General features: G+C 47.5%; 1 protein-coding gene and 1 pseudogene across 1 annotated transcript in view; one reads left to right on the top strand and one right to left on the bottom strand.

Moving 5' to 3' along the window:
• Window positions 1-3,510, bottom strand: part of LOC130371827 (ran GTPase-activating protein 1-like) — a 5,931-nt gene extending 2,421 nt beyond the window's left edge. The window contains exons 1-10 of the mRNA XM_056577694.1: window positions 3,408-3,510; window positions 2,901-3,019; window positions 2,482-2,609; window positions 2,308-2,367; window positions 1,895-2,074; window positions 1,474-1,608; window positions 993-1,151; window positions 590-673; window positions 377-506; window positions 21-105 (exon numbers count right to left, since the gene is read on the bottom strand). Of these exons, the coding sequence (XP_056433669.1) occupies window positions 21-105; window positions 377-506; window positions 590-673; window positions 993-1,151; window positions 1,474-1,608; window positions 1,895-2,074; window positions 2,308-2,367; window positions 2,482-2,609; window positions 2,901-3,012 (1,073 nt within the window). The 5' untranslated portion in view covers window positions 3,013-3,019; window positions 3,408-3,510. The remainder of the gene's footprint in view (window positions 1-20; window positions 106-376; window positions 507-589; window positions 674-992; window positions 1,152-1,473; window positions 1,609-1,894; window positions 2,075-2,307; window positions 2,368-2,481; window positions 2,610-2,900; window positions 3,020-3,407) is intronic.
• A 366-nt stretch (window positions 3,511-3,876) lies between these two features.
• Window positions 3,877-15,950, top strand: LOC130371085 (zinc finger CCCH domain-containing protein 7B-like; annotated as a pseudogene).
• Window positions 15,951-20,117: the final 4,167 nt, after the last annotated feature.

Raw genomic sequence — 20,117 nt, forward strand, 5'->3', positions numbered from 1 at the left:
CAGCCTATCACGTGCGTTACCTGAGCGATGCCAACATGTCCGCTTTGTCCATGACCTCCATGGCTTCCCTCAGCGCTTCGCATCCCTCCTCTCCAAGACAGTTCCCTGTTGAGACAGACACATATCATCATAGAGATTTTAAGAGCAGATGCAAGTTCATTTTAGTTTTGTACGTTTTGTTTCCCTTTTGGATGGCTCAACCACCAGACAGAATGTAACAACATTTTCTAAACATATACAATACCTACAATAAGTTGTAAAACTCACTACAGATGTCAGTGGCTTCCCGTTCAAGTACAGTATGTTTGACCAACGAACAAACTGAATACTATTACCATAATAATAATAATAAGCAGTATTCTATCCGAGTGTTTACCGTTGAGATCCACTTTCTCCATCTGGGGCTTGTTCAGCACCGCCTGGGCCAGCAGCAGAGCTGCAGGCTCGGTGATCTCTCCAAAGGACAGGTTCAGCTCCTGCAGACCCGGCAACCGTGTTACAACAAACTCACCATGACGACATAGCGCACATAACAACAGACAGAGGGACAGGGTAGAGCCCCTTGAGGATGGGCAGCCCCCCTCAGGACGGCGGACAGGGCCATGGCTCCCTCTGTGCGGACCAGACAGTCGCCGAAGTTGATCACCTGGATGTTCTTCAGATGCCTCAGAGCCTGGGGAAACCACATGGGGATCAAAGAATACACAAACAACACAGAGGTGGCTGCTTAACCAATGGGTTTCTGATATATGCCACACCCGATGTGGACCTATTATCTTAATCCCCATTAATGGGGTTTAATGATTAATGATGATGAATGGAAAGCGAACCGTTATGCAAACACTTAATGGTGAACGCATTGTCTTTACTGAACAGGTGCTAGCTAGTATTAACTGAAGAGCAGATAGCCATTCCCCAACGTTCAGCTCTAGGCTCCTGGAGCGTGGGCGCCCCCTAGCCGTCGGTGGAGGGATCCAAAGCCTGCTCCCTACCTGTGCCATGGCCAGAGCCCCTCTCTTGGTGAAGGTGTTGTCGTTGAGGTTGAGCACGCGGAGGTGGGGGTTGTGCTGCATGGCCGAAGCCAGCGCTCTGATGCCAGGGTGGTTGATGCCGTTCTGGGGCACATGCAACTCCTCCAGGCTGCCCAGCAGCTACAGGGAGGAGGCGGGACGAGGATTACAGTGGAGAGTAGGATTGGTCCATAAGGTCCCAATAGCCACTTTCTCTCTCTATCCTGAAGTGTTATTTTCACATTTAATTCCATTATCATGAACATAAAACGAGGGTGAGAGTTATGCGTTTCCGTTCCTTTTTCACAAATGTGCAATAGAGTAAGTTCTGCAAAATAGCTTCTACGTGATGCATGTGAATCTGGACTATGTGAATCTGTTAACAAGGTCTGACTTGTGCTCAATGCGCATTAAAAGTATATGAAAAAACACAAATTAAACTTAGGTACACTTTGCTTTGTACCTTAAAGGCCTTAGCCAGGGCACTGGCTCCTTCGTTCTCCAGGCGATTCCTCCCAGCGATAAACACCCGGAGCCTGAGTGGAGCACCCAGGGCTGAAGAACGTCTGTGGCACTCAGTCAGAGCCTCTGCCAGGATCTACAGACACAAACACACAGCAGGCACGGGTCACTTCCGTCTCTCACAGCTATCGCTTGTCCTTAACGAGTCTAGATTCTATGGCCGCTACATCTAGCACAGCACAAAACTATGTTTTGTAATAAATGTGCACTTTTACTCTATAGCCATCACTTTTTTATTTGAATACATTTGAACTGAGGAGTGTCTTATAAACCCATCCACATGTCTCTCACATGAAACAAGGCAAAAGTTCACATGTGCTGGCCCTCGAGTGAGGAGCTGAAGCCCGCGCCCTCCGGCTCACCTTGCCCCCTCCGATGCCCATGCCACAGTTGTTGAGGCGGAGCACCTTCAGTGAGTGGCAGGAGGAGCTCATTAGCAGCTGCTCGATGCCCTTCACTCCGTCCGGCCCGAAGGCGTTGTCGCTCAGGTCCAGCTCTGAGAGGCGGGCCCCTGCACTCGTGATGGCACTGCCCAGGGACCGCTGGTGCACCATGAACACAGTTGTGTAAAGAAAGATTAAATACAAACTTTTGACATAGTTGATATGCACTTAAATGATTTTTGCCCTTTCTGGGGTAGATCTTCATTGTTTAATGCACTAACTGTACGTTGCTTTGGAGAAGAGCGTCCTTTAAATAAATATAAGGTAAATGTAACTTTGATCTGGCGTTGATGTATACAGACGTGTGGGCTGAGTCAGCAGGAAAAGCTCACCAGCGCTGTCGGGATCTCAGCACGCAGCCTTCCGGTAAACATATCGCTCCAATGGCATTTCTGTCACGACGAAAGGCGAAGCAAGATTAAACAAAGATATAGAAAAAGGGCTTTAGGTGGTTGGTACTGCTACTGGCAGACCATCGTGAGATCAGGGATTACAGGGTAGGGCACCTGAAGTTGGTCTTTGTCTTCAAGGGCTTTGGCGATGGCTTGCGCCGCCTCCACTCCAATGGTGTTCCCTTCCAAACGCAGGGCACGTAGTCCCTGGTACTGAGCGATCTCTGTCACCAAGCCTGCCACTGAAAACCAGAAATACAACTCACCCTTAAGCCTTGCACATTCACAGGATTCTTTTGTTGGTGAGTCATTGTTTTGGATACCTTGCAAGAGAAATGCTTGGTAAAGTTTCAAACGCCAAAATGTCCCACACCATATAGACAAATCCTTTAACGATGTAATAGTAAACAATGACCAAAAAATCATCATCGCCATTGCGATGATACGTGAAGATGTACCGGCCCCATACACAGACGCAATCAACACTAGATGTGTAGACACTATGAAAGGTTGAGCACGGCACTATGTCCCACCTGACTCTGCGTTGTCAAGCTTCAGTCCTCGGCCTTGGTAGCTCAATTCTCCATCTCCGACGTGGGTCCTGGACAGCGCATCGGCTAACTGTCCTATATCATCTGCAGCCATGGCGTTTCTGTGGAATGGTTTCGGACAGAGATGGTGAGAAGAGGACGTCCACACAGGAGGACCAGAAGGTGTACAAATAGGCGCCAATGAAAAGGCAATAACACAGTAACGTAACTGTGGATGTAATAGATACAACGGAGGTGTAAAGACTACCGATAGTAAATGCGTTGCTATTATCAAGCATTAGGTAAAATGGTATGCCAACAACAGAAAGCAAAAGCTAGTTAGCCTTACATGAACAGCCATTAAGGAACAAGTGCTAGCTAACGTTAACCACGCAACGCAACATGTGACTGTTGGCATTAAAAGTTATTATGCATAACTTTTTACGAATACGTCAAACCGTAAAATATAAGTTATAACTCTGAGCAATCATGGAAATTATATTACTTTACCACAATTTCACTCTTGTTGATGTGAACACAGCGGTTGATCGTTTCGCTCTCCAGAAGGCGCGCCGGTGGCTACACTGCGTGACGTCACTTAATTTATTCTACGACCGCTTTCGCTACCATGTTCGGCAGTACTCGGCTATCATCGCCACACAACGGGACGGATGCAGTGGTGTAATGTCTTCTTGAAATTATAACAATAATTGCGTTTGATTTGTGGTTATTTTCTGTTACCATCCATTTTATTTGGTTCATATGTTTAACTTGTATAGTTCATGTTTGAGTTATTTTCATAGCGCATGAAAAGAATGGCGCGAATAATACCAATGTTTGTGACTGAATTGATAGACTTTCAGTATGTTACATCCGCATTTGCCACTAAATCCCTAAATCCTCAAGATATCATGAAATACAATAAATCACACACTAGAGTTCAACGGATTACATTCCCTGGCTTTTGGTGCCCCCCAGCGTCCGTTTGTGTACACTGCATGGAAACTTGAGATGTTTGGCTCAAGAGCTGCACTAGCTAGGTACCGAGCTGGCTAACGATAGTCTGCTAATAGTGCCCACTATACTGGTAGCTAGATGTTCAAACTCATGATCTGTCCACATATCAATGCTAGGGACAGCAAACGTACAAATATGCGTCTGGTTAATGTTTGAAATCGGGCTGCATGTGTTTCGAGTGCCATCATTGTCGTTCCGTGAAGCATTCTTGGATTTGAAAACGCAAACTACTCGGTAAGTTGATAACGTTAAGAGAGTTGGTAGGGGGGTTCGGGGCCTCTACCTACTTCCCGGGACGGTGAAGCTGAGTTAGCTCGCCTGTGACAAGATCTTGCTCCTCCTGTCCTAACATCAAGCCTTTATTTTGAGACCAGGGTCACATAGCGTCCATCCTGCAACTCAAGTCACCACAGTACCAACCGGTTGCCATTGCAGTTGGTAATCGGCGGCGTATGGGGCTTTTTCAGACAGCTAGCGGTAGGGGCGTTAGCTAGCCCCCAACTAATCCCGACGAGGCTAGGTGCCTCCTGCCCGACGGTCAACTCGTTTCCGGAGAAGTATATTTCACCATCCGCAGGGTTGTTGAAACCATAGCTATCTTGGCATGGGCGCTAGCCGTACCCAGTCCGAATATGAATATGTTTAGTTATTGTGGGCCATGACATAGGATCATGCGTTGGTATTCACGTCACATGATACAAATGTCACTGAGAATACTAAATCTACTGTCGAGCATGATCCAGGATTCACTTGGAAGAATATGATTTATTGAAGTTGAGAAATGTTTTGGTTTGCCAAAGCCTTTTGGGTCACTTGAGGTCGTTGTATTCGTTGAAGGCCTGATCTTTAAGCTTTACAGCGCCAGTGCAAAAATAAGCACTGTTTTTATGACAACATGCATTGTTGGCTTCATTCGTAAAACGTGATGTTTTAAAACTTGTCCCCTAAGGCCATGGACCCTGAGAGACAGAAACGAAGGGAGGAGATTCAGAAAGCGATGGGCTTCATACAGTAAGATGCAGAAAGACTCATTTTACATTACAAATATATTTACATGTAAAGCAAAACGAAACGATCCCCTTTTTTTTTTGTTCAAAGGTCTTCACTGCCCTTTCCTGAACCAGAAAGCTACGAGGTATAACACTCCTTTCTCTTTTCGTTCATGTATTTACAGTCGTAATCACTGATAAATCTGTATCCTCATGAAATGTATCTTAAACAACACTTCAATCCTTATCATTCTTGCATATCCTTTTCCTTTTGTCTTGGCTCTCTCTTCTTGGCTGATGTACAAATCTAGCATTGCCAATATACTCTTGTGCGTTTCTATTCTCCTTTCGGCGGCTTTACTCTTTATTTCACATCCCCTTCCCTGCTCAAGTTCTCTCACATTTTTTTTTCCATGTTCTTGTTGTTATTCCGTAAACAACGTCCCCTCTCCACATCAACACCCACTAACATCTTCCAACCTCTAACACCTCCACCTCCAAATCGAACCTCATTAACACCTTCCAACCTCACCCACCTTTACCCTCTCTCTCCCAGGCATTTCTGACCCAGCTGGTGTGCAACTTGCTGGATGAGGGCAACACAGTGTTCCGGGACAGCGAGTGGAACCAGGCGGTCCAGCACTACGGGGAGGGCATCAGTGTAGCGCGGTACGCCCAGGCCGAGGCGCTGGTCATCCCCCCCGAACTGCTGGAGAGCCTCTACGTCAACCGGGCCTCCGCACATTACCACATGGTGAGGCCCTCGAGATCCTCTTGAGTGATGGCCTTGTGTGTTGGACAATAAAGTTTAACCTTGACTGATGCTGATAGATTGGCAGCTCCGACCGACCCTTCAGATGGGCTGAACAATAGTTCAAGCATCACAATTATACAGAACAGCAGAAGAGTTATAAATGATAATCCTATTGATGTTTTGGACCGTGTGGGAAATGTAGTAGTTATGATAGATTGCTTATGTAGAGGGTTCTGTTAATTCTAGGTTATTTTTTGTCTAAATTGGATGGAGATTGTCATGGTAACATAATTAATCTTTGCTCTTTGTCTTCACCTCATGACTCTCAATTTCCCTCGCTCGCTTTCTTTCTCTGTCTCTCTCTCTCTGTCTTTCGTCTCTGTTCTGTCCTCTCTCCGGTCTCATCTTTCTGTCTTTTCTCTCTTCTCTATCGCTCTCTATATGTCTCTCTGTCTCTTTCTCGTTGTCTCTCTCTGTTCTGTCTCTATCTGTCCCTGTCCCTCAGAGGGACTATGAGCGGGGCGTGCAGGACTGCGACAGCGCGCTGTGCGTGTGTGAGGGAGCCGCCGCACCCTGTACCGTAAGGCCCTGTGTTCTGATGAGAGCTCGGGCGGCTCCGAGAGGCCTACGAGTGCGGCACCAAATGCCTTCTCACCGCCCACGCCGTATGTACGCTGCCAGCACTGGAAACGCACCACATCTTGTTGAATCTGTTTTACCAGGCTTCTGGCTTAATGTTTTTAGAAGGAATGTGACATTCCAATCCATTGTTTATCAACCCCCAAGTGCATTGCTGAAGCAAGTTTTTTCCCGGAAGGGGGTCTATTTATTCCGCCCTCCATCTGGTATCTTTTGTCAGTTGATATCATTTTACTTGAGGAGTTAGTCTACATAGGATATGTGGTTGGTTGTAAAACAAGGGCCCCATAATCTTCCGCTTGCGTTCTACTACGATTGTAGCTTCAGTGTGTGGAGGGCTGAAGGTTAACTTGTCATTGCACCATGAATATATTCCCCTCCCAATTTCTCATCTAGAAGGTTCCTTCCTAATGCACTTCTATCGTTTGAGGATTTCCCATACTGTAGACCACAAAGACTGAAAAAGTGTCAATTGAATCGTGTGTCATGAGGTTTATATCGCTACAAAACCAGAGATTGGATTGCTATTTAAAGCTTCAGCATTACACCCCAACTCTCTCCCTTCGGGCCCCTCAGGACCGGCAGGTGAGCGAGCTGGCCCAGGAGTTGGCCAGCAAGCTGGGCCTGAAGGCCAGCAAGGCCTACATCAGCTCCCAGGGAGATCCCCCCCCCGGTGAGGGAGGGCCATGGGGGAGGGCGCCCCGCCCACAGGAGAGGTAGGCACTGTTACCGTTACTGTTATCAGGGTGGGAAGTGGTGATTGGTTGTTAAACGTCATGGGTTTCCCTCACGCTTATATCTCTGTTGCTTCCCCACTAGACGCCTCTAATGCCTTGAGTCTTTGACGGACATGGACCTGGTAAGGCAAGCTCATAGGATTTAAACCTTTGATGTAGTCCAACCCTTTTAATGGATGCTGCAATTTGAACTTCCTGTTCTCTAATTCTCTCTCCCTCTTCCTTCCTTCCTTCCTTCTTGTTTGGTTCTTATTCATCTGTGTCTCTCCGCCCTGTCTCTGTCTCTCTCCCTCCCCTGTCTCTGTCTCTCTCTGGCTCCCTCCCCTATTTCTCCCTCTCCCCTCTCTCCCTCTCTGCCTCTCTGCCTCTCTTTCTCTCTCACTCCCCTGCCTCTCTCTCCCTCCCCCTGCCTCTCTGTCTCTCTCCCTCCCCTGTCTCCCCCGTCCCATCTCAGAGGATCTGTCCAGCGCACAGTGCATCCGGCCCCGCTGGCCACGCCCATCCCGGTCAGCGACGACCCGGCGACCCCCGAGGAGACGCCGTGTGCCGACCTATCGGAGAGCCCCAGCAGCCAGGCCGGCCCCCCATTGCCGTACTCGGTGCCCCGTGTCGGAGCACATGGACGAGTGCAGCAACAGCAGCGTCATCAACGACGATATGGAGGGCCTGCTGGACTGCATCCCCAAGAAGATCAGCGAGGTGGGACACCCCAAGCTCACACGTGCCGTGTCCATGGTGTTACGTAAGGGTTGAGGTGGACCCTGTCTCTGTGCGGACTCAGAGGGAGGTCTGCTCGAATTAGATGCTAACCAAGAGCTTAGCGTGCTTGAGTGGAAGGTGTAGCGGCCAGGGTGTTGGCACCCAGCTTAAAGGTGCTGGTTTGAAAAGTCCGCCGGTCAACCCTTTAGGCATCTTTGAGCAAGACGCCCCTGCCTGCCCCTGCCTGCCCCTACCTGCCCCTACCTGCTCATTAATGACATTACTGAAAAGTGGCTTTGGATAAGAAATCTGTGTCAACGGATATGTGTCAAAATGTAGTAGGGGAAAAGGGGGAGTCCTTTTTTGTAACGTAGAACAGAGATGGATACCTAATTAATTGAATGTTCTTATTTCGTCCTTTGGTTTGGTCCATCACAGCAACACTAACAGTGCCTGCGCTTCTTTCCCCAGAGCCCGGTACAAGGGCGCCATCCCACCAACCTCCCCAACACGGCGGGTGGCTCTGCGGCCGCCCTACTCCCCGGGCCTGCCCGCCCCGTCCCCGCAGCTGCCCCCCCGGCCTACTTCACCGCCTCCGTCAGCCAGGTGTCGTCCCAGGAGGCCCTTACCCGCCGCTGGCCCAGCGGGACCAGGGCTCACCACTCGCAGGACGCCTGGGGGGGGCCTACTCCCCGGGGGACACGGACCCGGCCGGGGGCCTGGACTCCCTGTCGGAGTACACTCTGCCCGTTGAGAGGGGTTGCCCGAACGCACACACTCCCAGTCGGACTCCCACCCACGCTAAACACACACGGTCCCACAAATTGTCTGTCTTTAGTAAAGACCTTTTCAGAGGCTAAAGTGGACTGCTGCTAATGGCACTTGATTCTTCTCCCACTAAAGGAGGATATAGGTGTGATTATGGTGTGTGCCACGCGCTCATAAATGTCAACTTGTAAATGAAAGCTTTTATTGCGGCCACTTTTGGAATTGTTGCAGCCTCTCCGATATGTATTTCCTTTGATTGTTCCGTGTCTCACAGTTGCTTTGGAGGAATGTCTCGAATGCGCTAAAGTTAGAGCATGCGCTCGCACACCACCATAACTACGCTTGCATTCTGTCTCGCTTCTGCCCGGGAATGCTGCTTGTCTAGGGGTGAATATGCAGATTGTCTGACCATATTTGTAATTCTGTGGTTTTCAGGCGGACGCTTATCACACAGTTTCATCCCTGGGATCCGCAACCATAATGCTGCACATATGGTGAGTAGTTGACACAGTGATATAAGTCTTAATCATATTTATAAATGAGTTTCAGATAACTAGTCAGTGTAGCTATGATGGGGTACTTTTGTAATACCTTGGTCTGTTCTGAACGTTTCCTCTTCAAAAAGAAGAGATTTGTTTATATACATGCTTAGATGGGGTTATATACACTTTTAGCACCAATGTTGTTTTCCTCACCTGTGTCTGTCTTGGGTGGAACGCAAGTTTTCATTCCATCTAATGTCCTGTCTATTCCTGCTGAGTGCACCGTGTCAGCGGGTGTCAAGCTACGAGGTGAAACACGGCGCTCTTAAATCTCACACCTAACACGGCTCCCTGCTGATCGGGGAGCAGCGGGTTTACCCACCCTCCCGCGGAGTAGAGTAGCAGGTGGAGGGGTCCTCATCACAGAGGTAGCCTGGCCGCCCACGGAGCGCTAATCTGTCTGCTGTTCTCTCCCTCCTTCCAGAACGGCCAAGGTGGCACCAACCTCTCCATGCTGTCCCGAAACCCGCTGGCCGCCACCCACGAGTTCCGCCAGGCCTGCCACGCCTGCTACAGCCGCATAGGTCCCGTCTGACCCCGTCTGACCCCCCCCCGCCCTGGTAGAGCTCCACCCCCTTGTGAGCCACGCCCCCCTTGCAGAGCCCCGCCCTATGTCAGCCAGGGCCCCCTCATTCAAATCGCACTGAACCCATGTGAAAAAATATCGAGCTTTCTAATATTTTAATCTAAGTATCTATTTAGATTGAATATTCTTGGATATTGGGTTGGCGGTTTGTATGAAATCTCGTGTTAACGTTAAAGCATTACACTGCCACGGTTAGAAGTTTAAATTCCCGACTGGGTCCACCTTTAACTCAGAATGTAGGCAAGTAGTTAAGTAGACGGGTCGGCTAAAGCCCATCCCCCTGAATCATGTATATCTTACCTCATGCTCCTTTGGACGCTCTGTCATCAGAACAGCGGTTGCACTGTCTCACCCCTGCACGGCGCTCACTAGTGTCAACCCCCCCCCCCCCGCCCCCAGGTCCGCGTGTGATGGACTACCAGTACCAGCCCGAGGCGGCCCACCGCTGCAAGAGGGATGTCCTGCTGTGCCGTCTGAAGAACGGCGACGACCCCACCTGGAAGAGGGGTCCGCCCCCGGGCCCGCGCGGAATAACTTCCTGGGGGCGTTTGTCCTTTGTAAAGGTGAGGCTGCACCACCCTGCTGAGTGCTGATCCAGTGGATCAAGATTTCGTCCTTGGGAGTTTTCTCTTGACCTCTTGGGGGCTAGGGTCAGGACGGGGGGGGGTCATATAATATTTGGCCTGTTAAGCCCTTTGAGTCTTTAACAGTGACTAAGGGCTATACACAAATACAATGTAGTTGATTGAATTGCTATCTGGTGGTAACCTGCCCTCAGCTTCCATGACACACTGCTATATTGTCCATGAATGCTTACTAGCCTGCATGGCCGCATTCCACGTTTGTGAAGCGGTGGTTGTCGTGGATACATGGATGTACTGCATACCACATGGTGTTATGCAGGGTGCACGTCACAGGATAATTAGTTGCGTTCATTTGGTGCCCGATTCCCCTTTGACTCTGGTCAGCTAATCCCCGATTTGTTGATGTTTTTACCAATGTTTTTGTCCGATTATCCTTTGGTGTGTGGTATCTTATGTCATCTCTATGTTAACAGTGTTATTTAACACTCTGGGCTTCAGCGATTAGACTTCGCAAATATTAGACTGGTTCAATATGGACGATCCGATATCCATAGTGTGGTTTTAGCCCTGAGGACTCTAGCTAGTCTCTAGTTGGTTAATTCGAGAAAGCTATATATGTCCTAGTTACTAATTGATACAAGTGTCTTTAACTTTGACTATAATCCAGTTATCTATGGAATCTGCTGAAATAAAGATTCCATAGTTCCATCAACTGTAAAGTCACGGCCTAAGTACATTAGTGAGTACACTAAGACCGGCCCTCACAGTAATAATGCAATTCTGCAGCTAGCTCCTACAGATCCTCTGACAAACATAGACATGACGATAACCAGCCAGTAACCCTTATCCCCCACCCAGCACAGCTTCCCAACAGTCTTGCCGCCATCTTTGAGCCTCACATTTTCTCCTTCTTTCTCTCCCACCGCGGACCTTCTGCCCCCCCCCCCCCCACGCAGAGGTACAGGAGCGGCAGGAGTGCCAGTACGGGGAGAACTGCACGTTTGCGTACTGCCAGGAGGAGATCGACGTGTGGACCCAGGAGAGGAAAGGCGCCCTGAGCCGCGAGCTGCTCTTCGACCCGCTGGGCAGCACGGAGCGGCGGGCACTCAGCGTGACCCGCCTGCTGCAGCTCCACATGGGCATGTTCATGTTCCTCTGTGAGGTCAGTCTGGGGGACTGGCTCCGGGGGACTGGCTCCGGGGCCCCATGGCTCCGGGGGAACGGCTCTCACCTGTGTTTCCGTGGGCAGAGTAGCACTTGAGGGTTGCTGACACAAACTCATTTTTTTTCTTCTGTATAATGAGAGCACGGGTTGGGGGTTGCTACTATGTTCATGCAAGAAGTAGCAAAACAAAGTTTTGATGAACCCAAGTTAAGCTATATTTTCATTGATTTAGGATTTCACGGGATCTCCAAATGGCACAGATCACCAACCAAAAATCCCATGAGGCACTGATGCACAAATACCATTGAATGCATGGGAGTAGAATTGGTCTAGCTTGTTATTGACCGGCGTGTTCATCTTCCACAGGAATGTTTTGACAGCAAGCCTCGGATAATCAGCAAGCGCAGCAAGGAGAATCTGGCAGTCTGCTCCAACCTCACGGCCAGACACCCGTTTGACGACAATAAGTGAGTCCAGGGCGTGCCGGGGTCTTCTCCACACCCACTGGTTTAGCTGAGTGGCATCTAAAGAAAAGACCGGATGTCAGGACAGCCCATCCGTTTAAGTGGATTGTATACATACAGCCCTCACTAGCCTGACCCAGGGATGCTCGATATGGAGAAAATCTTAATCACTCAATATTGAAATCACGGTTATTCAAACTATTATCTTTTAGTTTGAAAAGACAACGTATGCATTATTCAGCATTTCTCGCCAAAAAAATACTTTGTAACTGAGAACATACACAAAGAAATACACAAAATGTTAAAATAGAAAATGTTCAAATCGAAGTCCACAGCCCTAGGCTGACATTCCCAGATCAACTCGATAATAAGTCTGGAACCTAGGGTTGCGTGATTAATCGTGTCAAAATTGCGACCTCTATTTATAATGTTTCACAAAGCCCCCCCCAAGCGCTCTCCCTCAACAAATGACAACGCAGTGTTACACCACATTCAAACCAGGGCAAACAAACCCAGAGAGTGAGTGAGACACCAACGAATAACAGGCAGACAAAGGTATTTTGGTGAAGGGGTGGAGCATAAGCTTGTCTTCACGAGGCTATAGGTTGAGTATTGATTACATCTAGTCTTTTTCAGCGGTCTGACTATTATTGGAAAATGCATATGCATGTGCATTCAAGGCCAAATTCCGCGCAAGGAAATCCCTCTGCATTCCTGCTCCCAGTTCCCCTCAGAAGTGGTGTTCTGTTCAGGGGGGAACATTCTAAAATGCCTCTATTCCTTACTGAAGCCTCAAAATGTTTACCTTCTTGGGTTCTTGACTGTAGTTTATATTTTAAGAAGCATACCACCTACCTCTCTCCTTCTCTTACGCACAGATAACACACAGAAAAATACTTGTTCAGGTTGTGTAAGGTTGTGAGGGAGTTGGTTTTATGTTCAATGTCAGATTTATGAAGCTGACTCCACTAACTCCTCAGCTCTCTAAACGGCAAGAGACAACTGTCTCGAACCCCACAGCAGGGAACCTTGAGAAGGAACACGGAAAAAGGGATCCCTGTTTCCTGCTGTCATATTCATTTTGATTATAAGTCACTACCTCTGGTCTTGCCCTTCGCTCTTGCTCTCTCGCTCTCTCTCTTTTCTCTCTTTGTTTTCTCTCATTGCGTTCTCTCATTGCTTTTTCTCTCCGTCCGTCTGTCGGCCTGTCTCTCTCCCCCTCTCCAGGTGCCTGGTGCACGTGGTGCGGTCGGCCAACGTGCGCTACAGCAAGGTGCGCCCGCTGCACCCGCTGTGCCAGTTCGACGTGTGCCGCCACGAGGTGCGCTACGGCTGCCAGCGCGAGGACAGCTGCTCCTTCGCCCACTCCGTCATCGAGCTCAAGTGCTGGGTGCTGCAGCAGGACACGGGTAGGGCTGCCTCTCCGTCGCCCCCTGCTGCCGCGCTACGGCGGCGCTACCGCGGCCCGTAGCCTGGGCCCGTGTGGCCGACACAGGAAGGGAGTTTTTATTGATCTTTTTTTTATTGATTCATTCAATATTCATTAAAGTCGACATCCGTAAGATTGAGCCCCTTCCAGTTGGAAGGGGGTTATAGGATGTTATGTTATGGGTAACATTAATGTTAAGGCCTTACGATCAGCATTGACTACACATGTGTCCAGGTTATTTTAGGCTGTGAACTAGTCTCAACGTGTGCGACTCTAGTAAATATACACCCGTAAACCAGGTCTGAGGGTTGTCATTAAAGGATAAAAAAGATCATCATTGTTTCCGTTCTAATGTGTGTTGATACGGCAGGCATCACCCATGAAGAGATGGTGCAGGAGTCTAAGAGACACTGGCACCGGCTGGAGCAGAACGCCCAGAAGCAGCAGAAGGTACTCATCCCAACTTCTAGACTGTCTTGTTTAATGCGGGTGAATTCAGGCTGATAATTAAAGATTGAGGTTATATACCCTTAATTCTCTCTCTCTCTCTGTCTCTGTCTCTCTCTCTCAGCCCATGCACATCCCTCACCACGGCAACCACATGGGCTCGGGTGGAGGAGGCGGGATGGGGGGAGGCGGCTGCGGCGGGGGAGACTGCATGGGGGGCGGCGTGAGCTCCATGGGTGGGATGGGGGGCGTGTCCGGAATTGGGGCTGGTCCCGGGAGAGGGCGGGGTCTAAACCTGAAGATGAAGTTTGTGTGTGGCCAGTGCTGGAGAGACGGGCAGGTCAACGAGCCAGACAAGAACCTCAAGTACTGCACGGCCAAAGCGCGACACAGGTAAGCCCCGCCTCTTACGAGCATGTGACCTAACCGTATGGTTCGATAACGCTATGGTGGTGTACATCAGACGCAGTGATGTGAGGACTACTGGATACCTCTTGACAGCAAAACCAATGTACAGACTTTTAGAGTCAATCACCACATCACCCCATTTAATTCAATTACATTTTATTTGTATAGCCCTTATCACCATTACAGTCTCAAAGGGCTTAACAGGGCAAATATTAATGACACCCCCCTGACCCACGCCCCCCCCAAGGGCAATAAAAACTCCCTTAAATCAGCAAGCGGGGAATCTTGGGAAGACACAAAAAAAAAAGCATAGTAGGGGATCCCTCTTTCCAGGGATGGTCAGGAGTGCAATGGGTGCCATAATTGACGTACAGGTAAATACAGGCCCCATGAGGATGAGGGCTGCGGACTGGAAGCAGTGATGGCCACAGTGAGGGTGAACATGAGGTTGATTGCCCCCTTGCAGCTGGACTAAGGAGCGCCGGGTCCTGCTGGTCAAATCCTTTGAGAAGAAGAAATGGGTCGTGGTCCGGCCGTTGCCCTTCTCTCGCACCTACCCACAGCAGTACGACGTAAGACCCTGCCCTGAGCCGCTTTCTCACGCTCTTTCTCCATCTACTGTTTCAACAGTGCTCCACCGATGTTTATAAATAGCCCTTTGTTAACAAGGAGTCATTAGTCTTAAGTGGTCAATGTGCCTTTTGACAGAAAGGAAAACCACCTGCGAAAGTTCAACAATCGATACACAGTATTAGCTAATGTCATCCTGTGTGTGTGTGTGTGCCCGTGTCCAAACCAGATGTGTGTCCATGTGATGAAGCAGAAGAAGTGCCATTATATTGGAAACTGCTCGTTCGCCCACAGTCTGGAGGAGAGGGATGTGTGGACGTACATGAAGAACAACAGCTGTAAGCCCCTAGCCTCCGCCAATCAAACCTGCTTGTGTCTCACAGTGGACACAAGAAGATGTGACATACTCCAGGCACACCAAAGGGACACAACCATTATGGCAAATGCTCATTTCTGGTTGGCTACAGAATCAGGCCAAGTGATGTCACTTGGCCTGATTCTCTGTGTGACCGGTTACACGATAACCGTTTATAAATTCAGGGGGAATCAAATACATTTTCCCCCAGTACATTTGACCAGAGACAAAGTGGTTTGCTAGGTTGCTAGAAAACATTGTTTAATGGTGTAGTTAAGCATGTGTGATTCTATCACTGACCCAATAGTTTAGTGCTTGTTCCCATGACGTCATTATTTTGGTTCCTTTGATAACGGTAATTTACCCGGCCCTTGTATTCGTCTCCAGTGAGGGACATGCAGCAGATGTACGACATGTGGCTGCAGCTGACCAATCAGAGCCGGCGCACGGACGGCCCCCTCCTTACTCCACCCCCAGAGGAAAAGCAAGTCACCATGACAGCAGATTATTCGGAAGGCATGGTGAGCAGGCACTAGGGTTACTGAAGGCAACAAACACTTCAGTGATTTGAGCAACTCCAAGCTCTAGCATCACTTAATGCTAAAGTGTGTGTGTGTGTGTGTGTGTGTGTGTGTGTGTGTGTGTGTGTGTGTGTGTGTGTGTGTGTGTGTGTGTGTGTGTGTGTGTGTGTGTGTGTGTGTGTGTGTGTGTGTGTGTTTCAGGGAGGACAGCGGCTGTCTGAGGGAGATGACCTCTAACGGGTAGAGGGACATGAGAAGAGGATGAGAGAGAGAGACGAGCCTGCTGCTACACCAGCTATTACAGAACAGACTGTAAACAATGATGGCGCCTCTATTCTGAATGGGAAAGTAAACAAATGACCCCTCCCCAACCCCCCCCGCCGTGGTGACGTCTAGGGGCATGCTGACCTCTTGGCGTACACACACACATACACGTATACATACAAATGCCACAGACACCCATTCACAGAGAAAGCAACTTTAGGTTTAACCTGTTCTGTTTGTCATTGTTTTCTGCCATGCTACAGTCTTTCACACACACAAACATGTAAATGACAGTCCTTGCATGCTTTTAACACCGTGTAAAGCAGAGGCCCTAATTTGTCAAATCAACAATTATTTGGTGAACACCCCCAGCTGTTCCTCAGAACAGGTCTTTTTGGCGTTGGATTAACAAAGATAATCAGAAGACAGAGAGGGAAGCGCTGGCCGTTTTTGTGCTGTTGTTCCACAATGAATTTGAAATCTATATATTTAAGCGTCATAGTATTTAGCTAAAAACGGAAGGAAAGAAAAGCTAAAACTTAGGCTTACAGCTTTTCACAGCAGCCCAGCTGCTACAAACATGCTAAGCCATCACAAAAAAATTATTATAACTCACTAAACCCCCCCCCCCCCAACGCACTCCTTCTTCCTGCTGTAGCAAATCAAAGATTGGGCGCAAAATGGATTCCCGGGGTGATGTATTTAATTCACTTATTTTCTTTTGTTTGTTATTTTGCCTTTCTTTCCTGGGGGAGTCGTACTCCCCTGTTATCTAGTCTGCCATATTGGCAGAATGCTATGAATGTATCGCCTGCAAGGGCCTTTTTTTTAAAGGAATCGAGGAGAATTCTCATTTCCAAAATATAAAACAAACAACAATGCTATATAATAGTTGTTGAATGTATGTAGACGTACATAAGTACATTGACCTTATTACAATCTCCTCATATTTATGCATCAGTTCCCCTCTCCTACCAGACCCCCCTGGGTCCCATCCCCGACCCGGGTTGAGAGTCTTAAGCACCGCCTTCGCACGCCTCCTGAAGCCCGGGGAAGACGATGAGCAGAAACGTCTCTCCCTGAGGACAAAAAAAAAGACAAAAGGACTCCTCTTAAACGCAAAAACCCAGGGGAACTGCTTCGACCCGAGACGTTACTCAATTTCCGGCCATCTTTGCAGGGGTAACGATGAGTTCTTTAGTGCTTATAAGAGGCAATGGCGACAGAAAGTAATCAGCCTTTATTTCAATTATTTGTTTTTAAAAGGAAAGTCAGAAACCCACCCTACCCTGACAGATATATCAGACAAGATGACACTTTATTCATCCTGAGCGATGTGGATGACGGAGCTAGTACTATAATACGGACCTAGTCCGGGTTGTGTTCTGCTAGCTTACACCCCTTTACATGCACTGTAAGCATAAGTACATGTCCTGCTAGCACCCTATGCTAGCAGCCTATGTGCAGAACATGTCCTGCTAGCATACTATGTTCAGCACATATCCTGCTAGCACCCTAGGATCAACACAAGGTGTTTTGGCACGCTACGTCCGCACATGTCCACGAAGAAATAACGACCCCACCCTGACCGCAAACGGCGGTCAGGGTTCATTTATATTTAGGAGAGTGGAATTTATTTTCAGGAGAAGGATTTGTCGGGCAACCAAGCGAATAGAGAGAGAAAATGTCTACAAAAACGAATGTTAAAATCTGTTAGAGAGATTAGGACGACTTAAAGACTATATATTTTTGTAGGCTGAATTGTACCTACGATTATATGGCAGAACTAGGAGATTGGTGCCGATGTAATCTGTTCAGCTCGGGCCGGTATTTCACACAAACAAAATGTGCTTCTTTAGCCTTTCGGTCAGCTTTGTTACTGATCATCCCTACTAGAAATCCCCAGGGCAGACTTTCAAAATAAAAGTCTAAATTCGTAGCTTGGTACATGAAACATATTAGCACCATATAATGTGCCTAATAAAAACAGCACACTCACACAAGTAAACACACATGCACACCACATGCATACCACATGCACACCGAGATAATGGATGAACTATTGCCATCTTACCTCCAATGTGGTCCAAGATGTCATAAGATATGTCTATACTCAAATATACTATATTACACATTATATGATACATATTTACTGATATTGTTATACTACTAATAATAATTGATAACTTAGCAGTTAAGCTTAATTAAATATATAACCTGAGAACCTTGTATTGATTACATAGAAGAGCTCTGCTATTGCGTATATGACATGTATCGCTGAACTAGATAATGATAGTGAAGTTTTTTCTTTTTGTAACTTTTTCTCCTTTTTCTTTTCGCTTATGTGAGGGTCATTCCAGACCATGTGTACCAGTTGGTTTCGGTGGACCGGATTGGGCCGGCTTTTGGATTTGTGTTGATGAACAACATACCAGCTGACAGTGTAGATTGTTCAAACAGATTGGGTTTCAACAGGGCAGTTTGATTTGAGTATTTATATTTTTTTATAGTTTTACTTGCCACCAGCTGAGGCCAAACTTACATGAGATCAAGCCCAGTCTTGGTGTAGGTGATGTAGTGATGCTCTGGAATGACCCAGGTATTAGCTTCTCTGAAGGAATTCTATTACTTCTACTTCTACTACTACTACTACTACTACTCCTACTCCTAGTATTATGATGAATATGATGATAATGATTGCTATCTAATGACTATTTCTATTTCTCCTATATGCTATTGATATACGTATGTTAATTGCTATGTATAACTCTTGATATGTATTCATGTATGGATATTAATGATTAATGGTATATAGGCACCTAATGTATGCAACGGCACGGCCTGGAGGAGCAGAAAAACAAAGTGAAAGCTAGTTTTAACTTCAGCTTATTACTATAAAAGGGCACCTGGGCACTAGAGGACATATACTGACAGTTACAGGAAGCCCGGCCCAGAAGTCCAAACCATCCGTAGTAATTCATTTGAAATATCAAGGCCGGTTCCCATGGACATCTAAGTGGTGTATCAATTAAGCCCTGCCCTAGAAATATACTTTTTTTGCAAAAGGAACAAAACAAGGAATTTGCAGTATAAGCTCCGTGTCCTTTGGCTGCAGTGGTGATGGCTCACTGCAGCTCATGTCTTAAAACTTATACTTAGAGGTCTGTATACTGCTGTTATAGCGCCATATTCTATATATTATACCTATAAGATGATACATACACCTATTGTATAATCGTACTCTCCTTTATATATAGATATATATGATACCTATAACTATGATTATTCTAGAAGGACACCCTTATGAGGTAATTTAGATAAAAGATGTTGGGGAACTGTTTTTTGTTTATTTTGTCGAGCTGTGGGCCTGTGGGTCAGTGATGTCACTTCATAATATTGGCTGTGATACTGGGGAGAAGGAGTTTGCCAACGAAATGCACTCAACACTTTTTCAACTTCAAATGTCTGCCTAAGCATCGATTGCACTACCAGCATCGCTGGGGGAGAGGGGGGGGAAATGGAACAGCTTAATGGGGGTTCCTCACTCAAACGTGGTCTTCCCCACGACCGTGGACCACGTGTTGTCTGCATTTGGTTGGCAATGTTTTTCCACCCTTGCTCTGGGGGGGAGCCCAGTTTTTTGGCTGATTGGTAACCACTGCCAGGCATAGAGAATGGCCCTAAGGCCTGTGGTCTTGCGTGTTAATTGTACCCAAGAGAAGGGAGAGATATGAACAGAGAGGAGGTGGGGGATTCGTTCTGTTTAGGGCCGCCTGCATTACAGTCCTGCAAGGGGTAGCACCTAACTGTCTTTTGGATTTAAGTTATAATGGGATAGATGGCCAATCTTTGTTTTATGCTGTATGTTCGGAAAATTACAGATTTTACTCAGAAATCATGAATAACACATTTGATTTCAATCCTGCCTAATTGAGAAGTTATTTAATTTGGATGTTTTAATATAATTGTTTTCACGAGATGAAGCTGAATCATGACCCACACCCTAATTTCACTTGACAAACGGCCGCATCGTCCTTATGTTCTGTTCTATCATGGCATGGGCTGATCTCATGCATCCACCAACACTTTGTCTTTGTTTACTTGTGATTCTCTTGTTTTTCCGAAGTCATCCCTCCTACACCCACTGACACCCCACATGCTTAAATCCATCCCCACCTACACACAAACCTGACGCCGGCCACCCAGTTTTGTTTTGTTTATCAGTGGTTATTTTATGGTCGAATTAGCTTCCAGCAACTCCGATATGAGAGAAGCAGGGGTT

This window comes from Gadus chalcogrammus, chromosome 18 (genome assembly GCF_026213295.1).
Source record: "Gadus chalcogrammus isolate NIFS_2021 chromosome 18, NIFS_Gcha_1.0, whole genome shotgun sequence".
Taxonomy (NCBI): Eukaryota; Metazoa; Chordata; class Actinopteri; order Gadiformes; family Gadidae; genus Gadus; species Gadus chalcogrammus.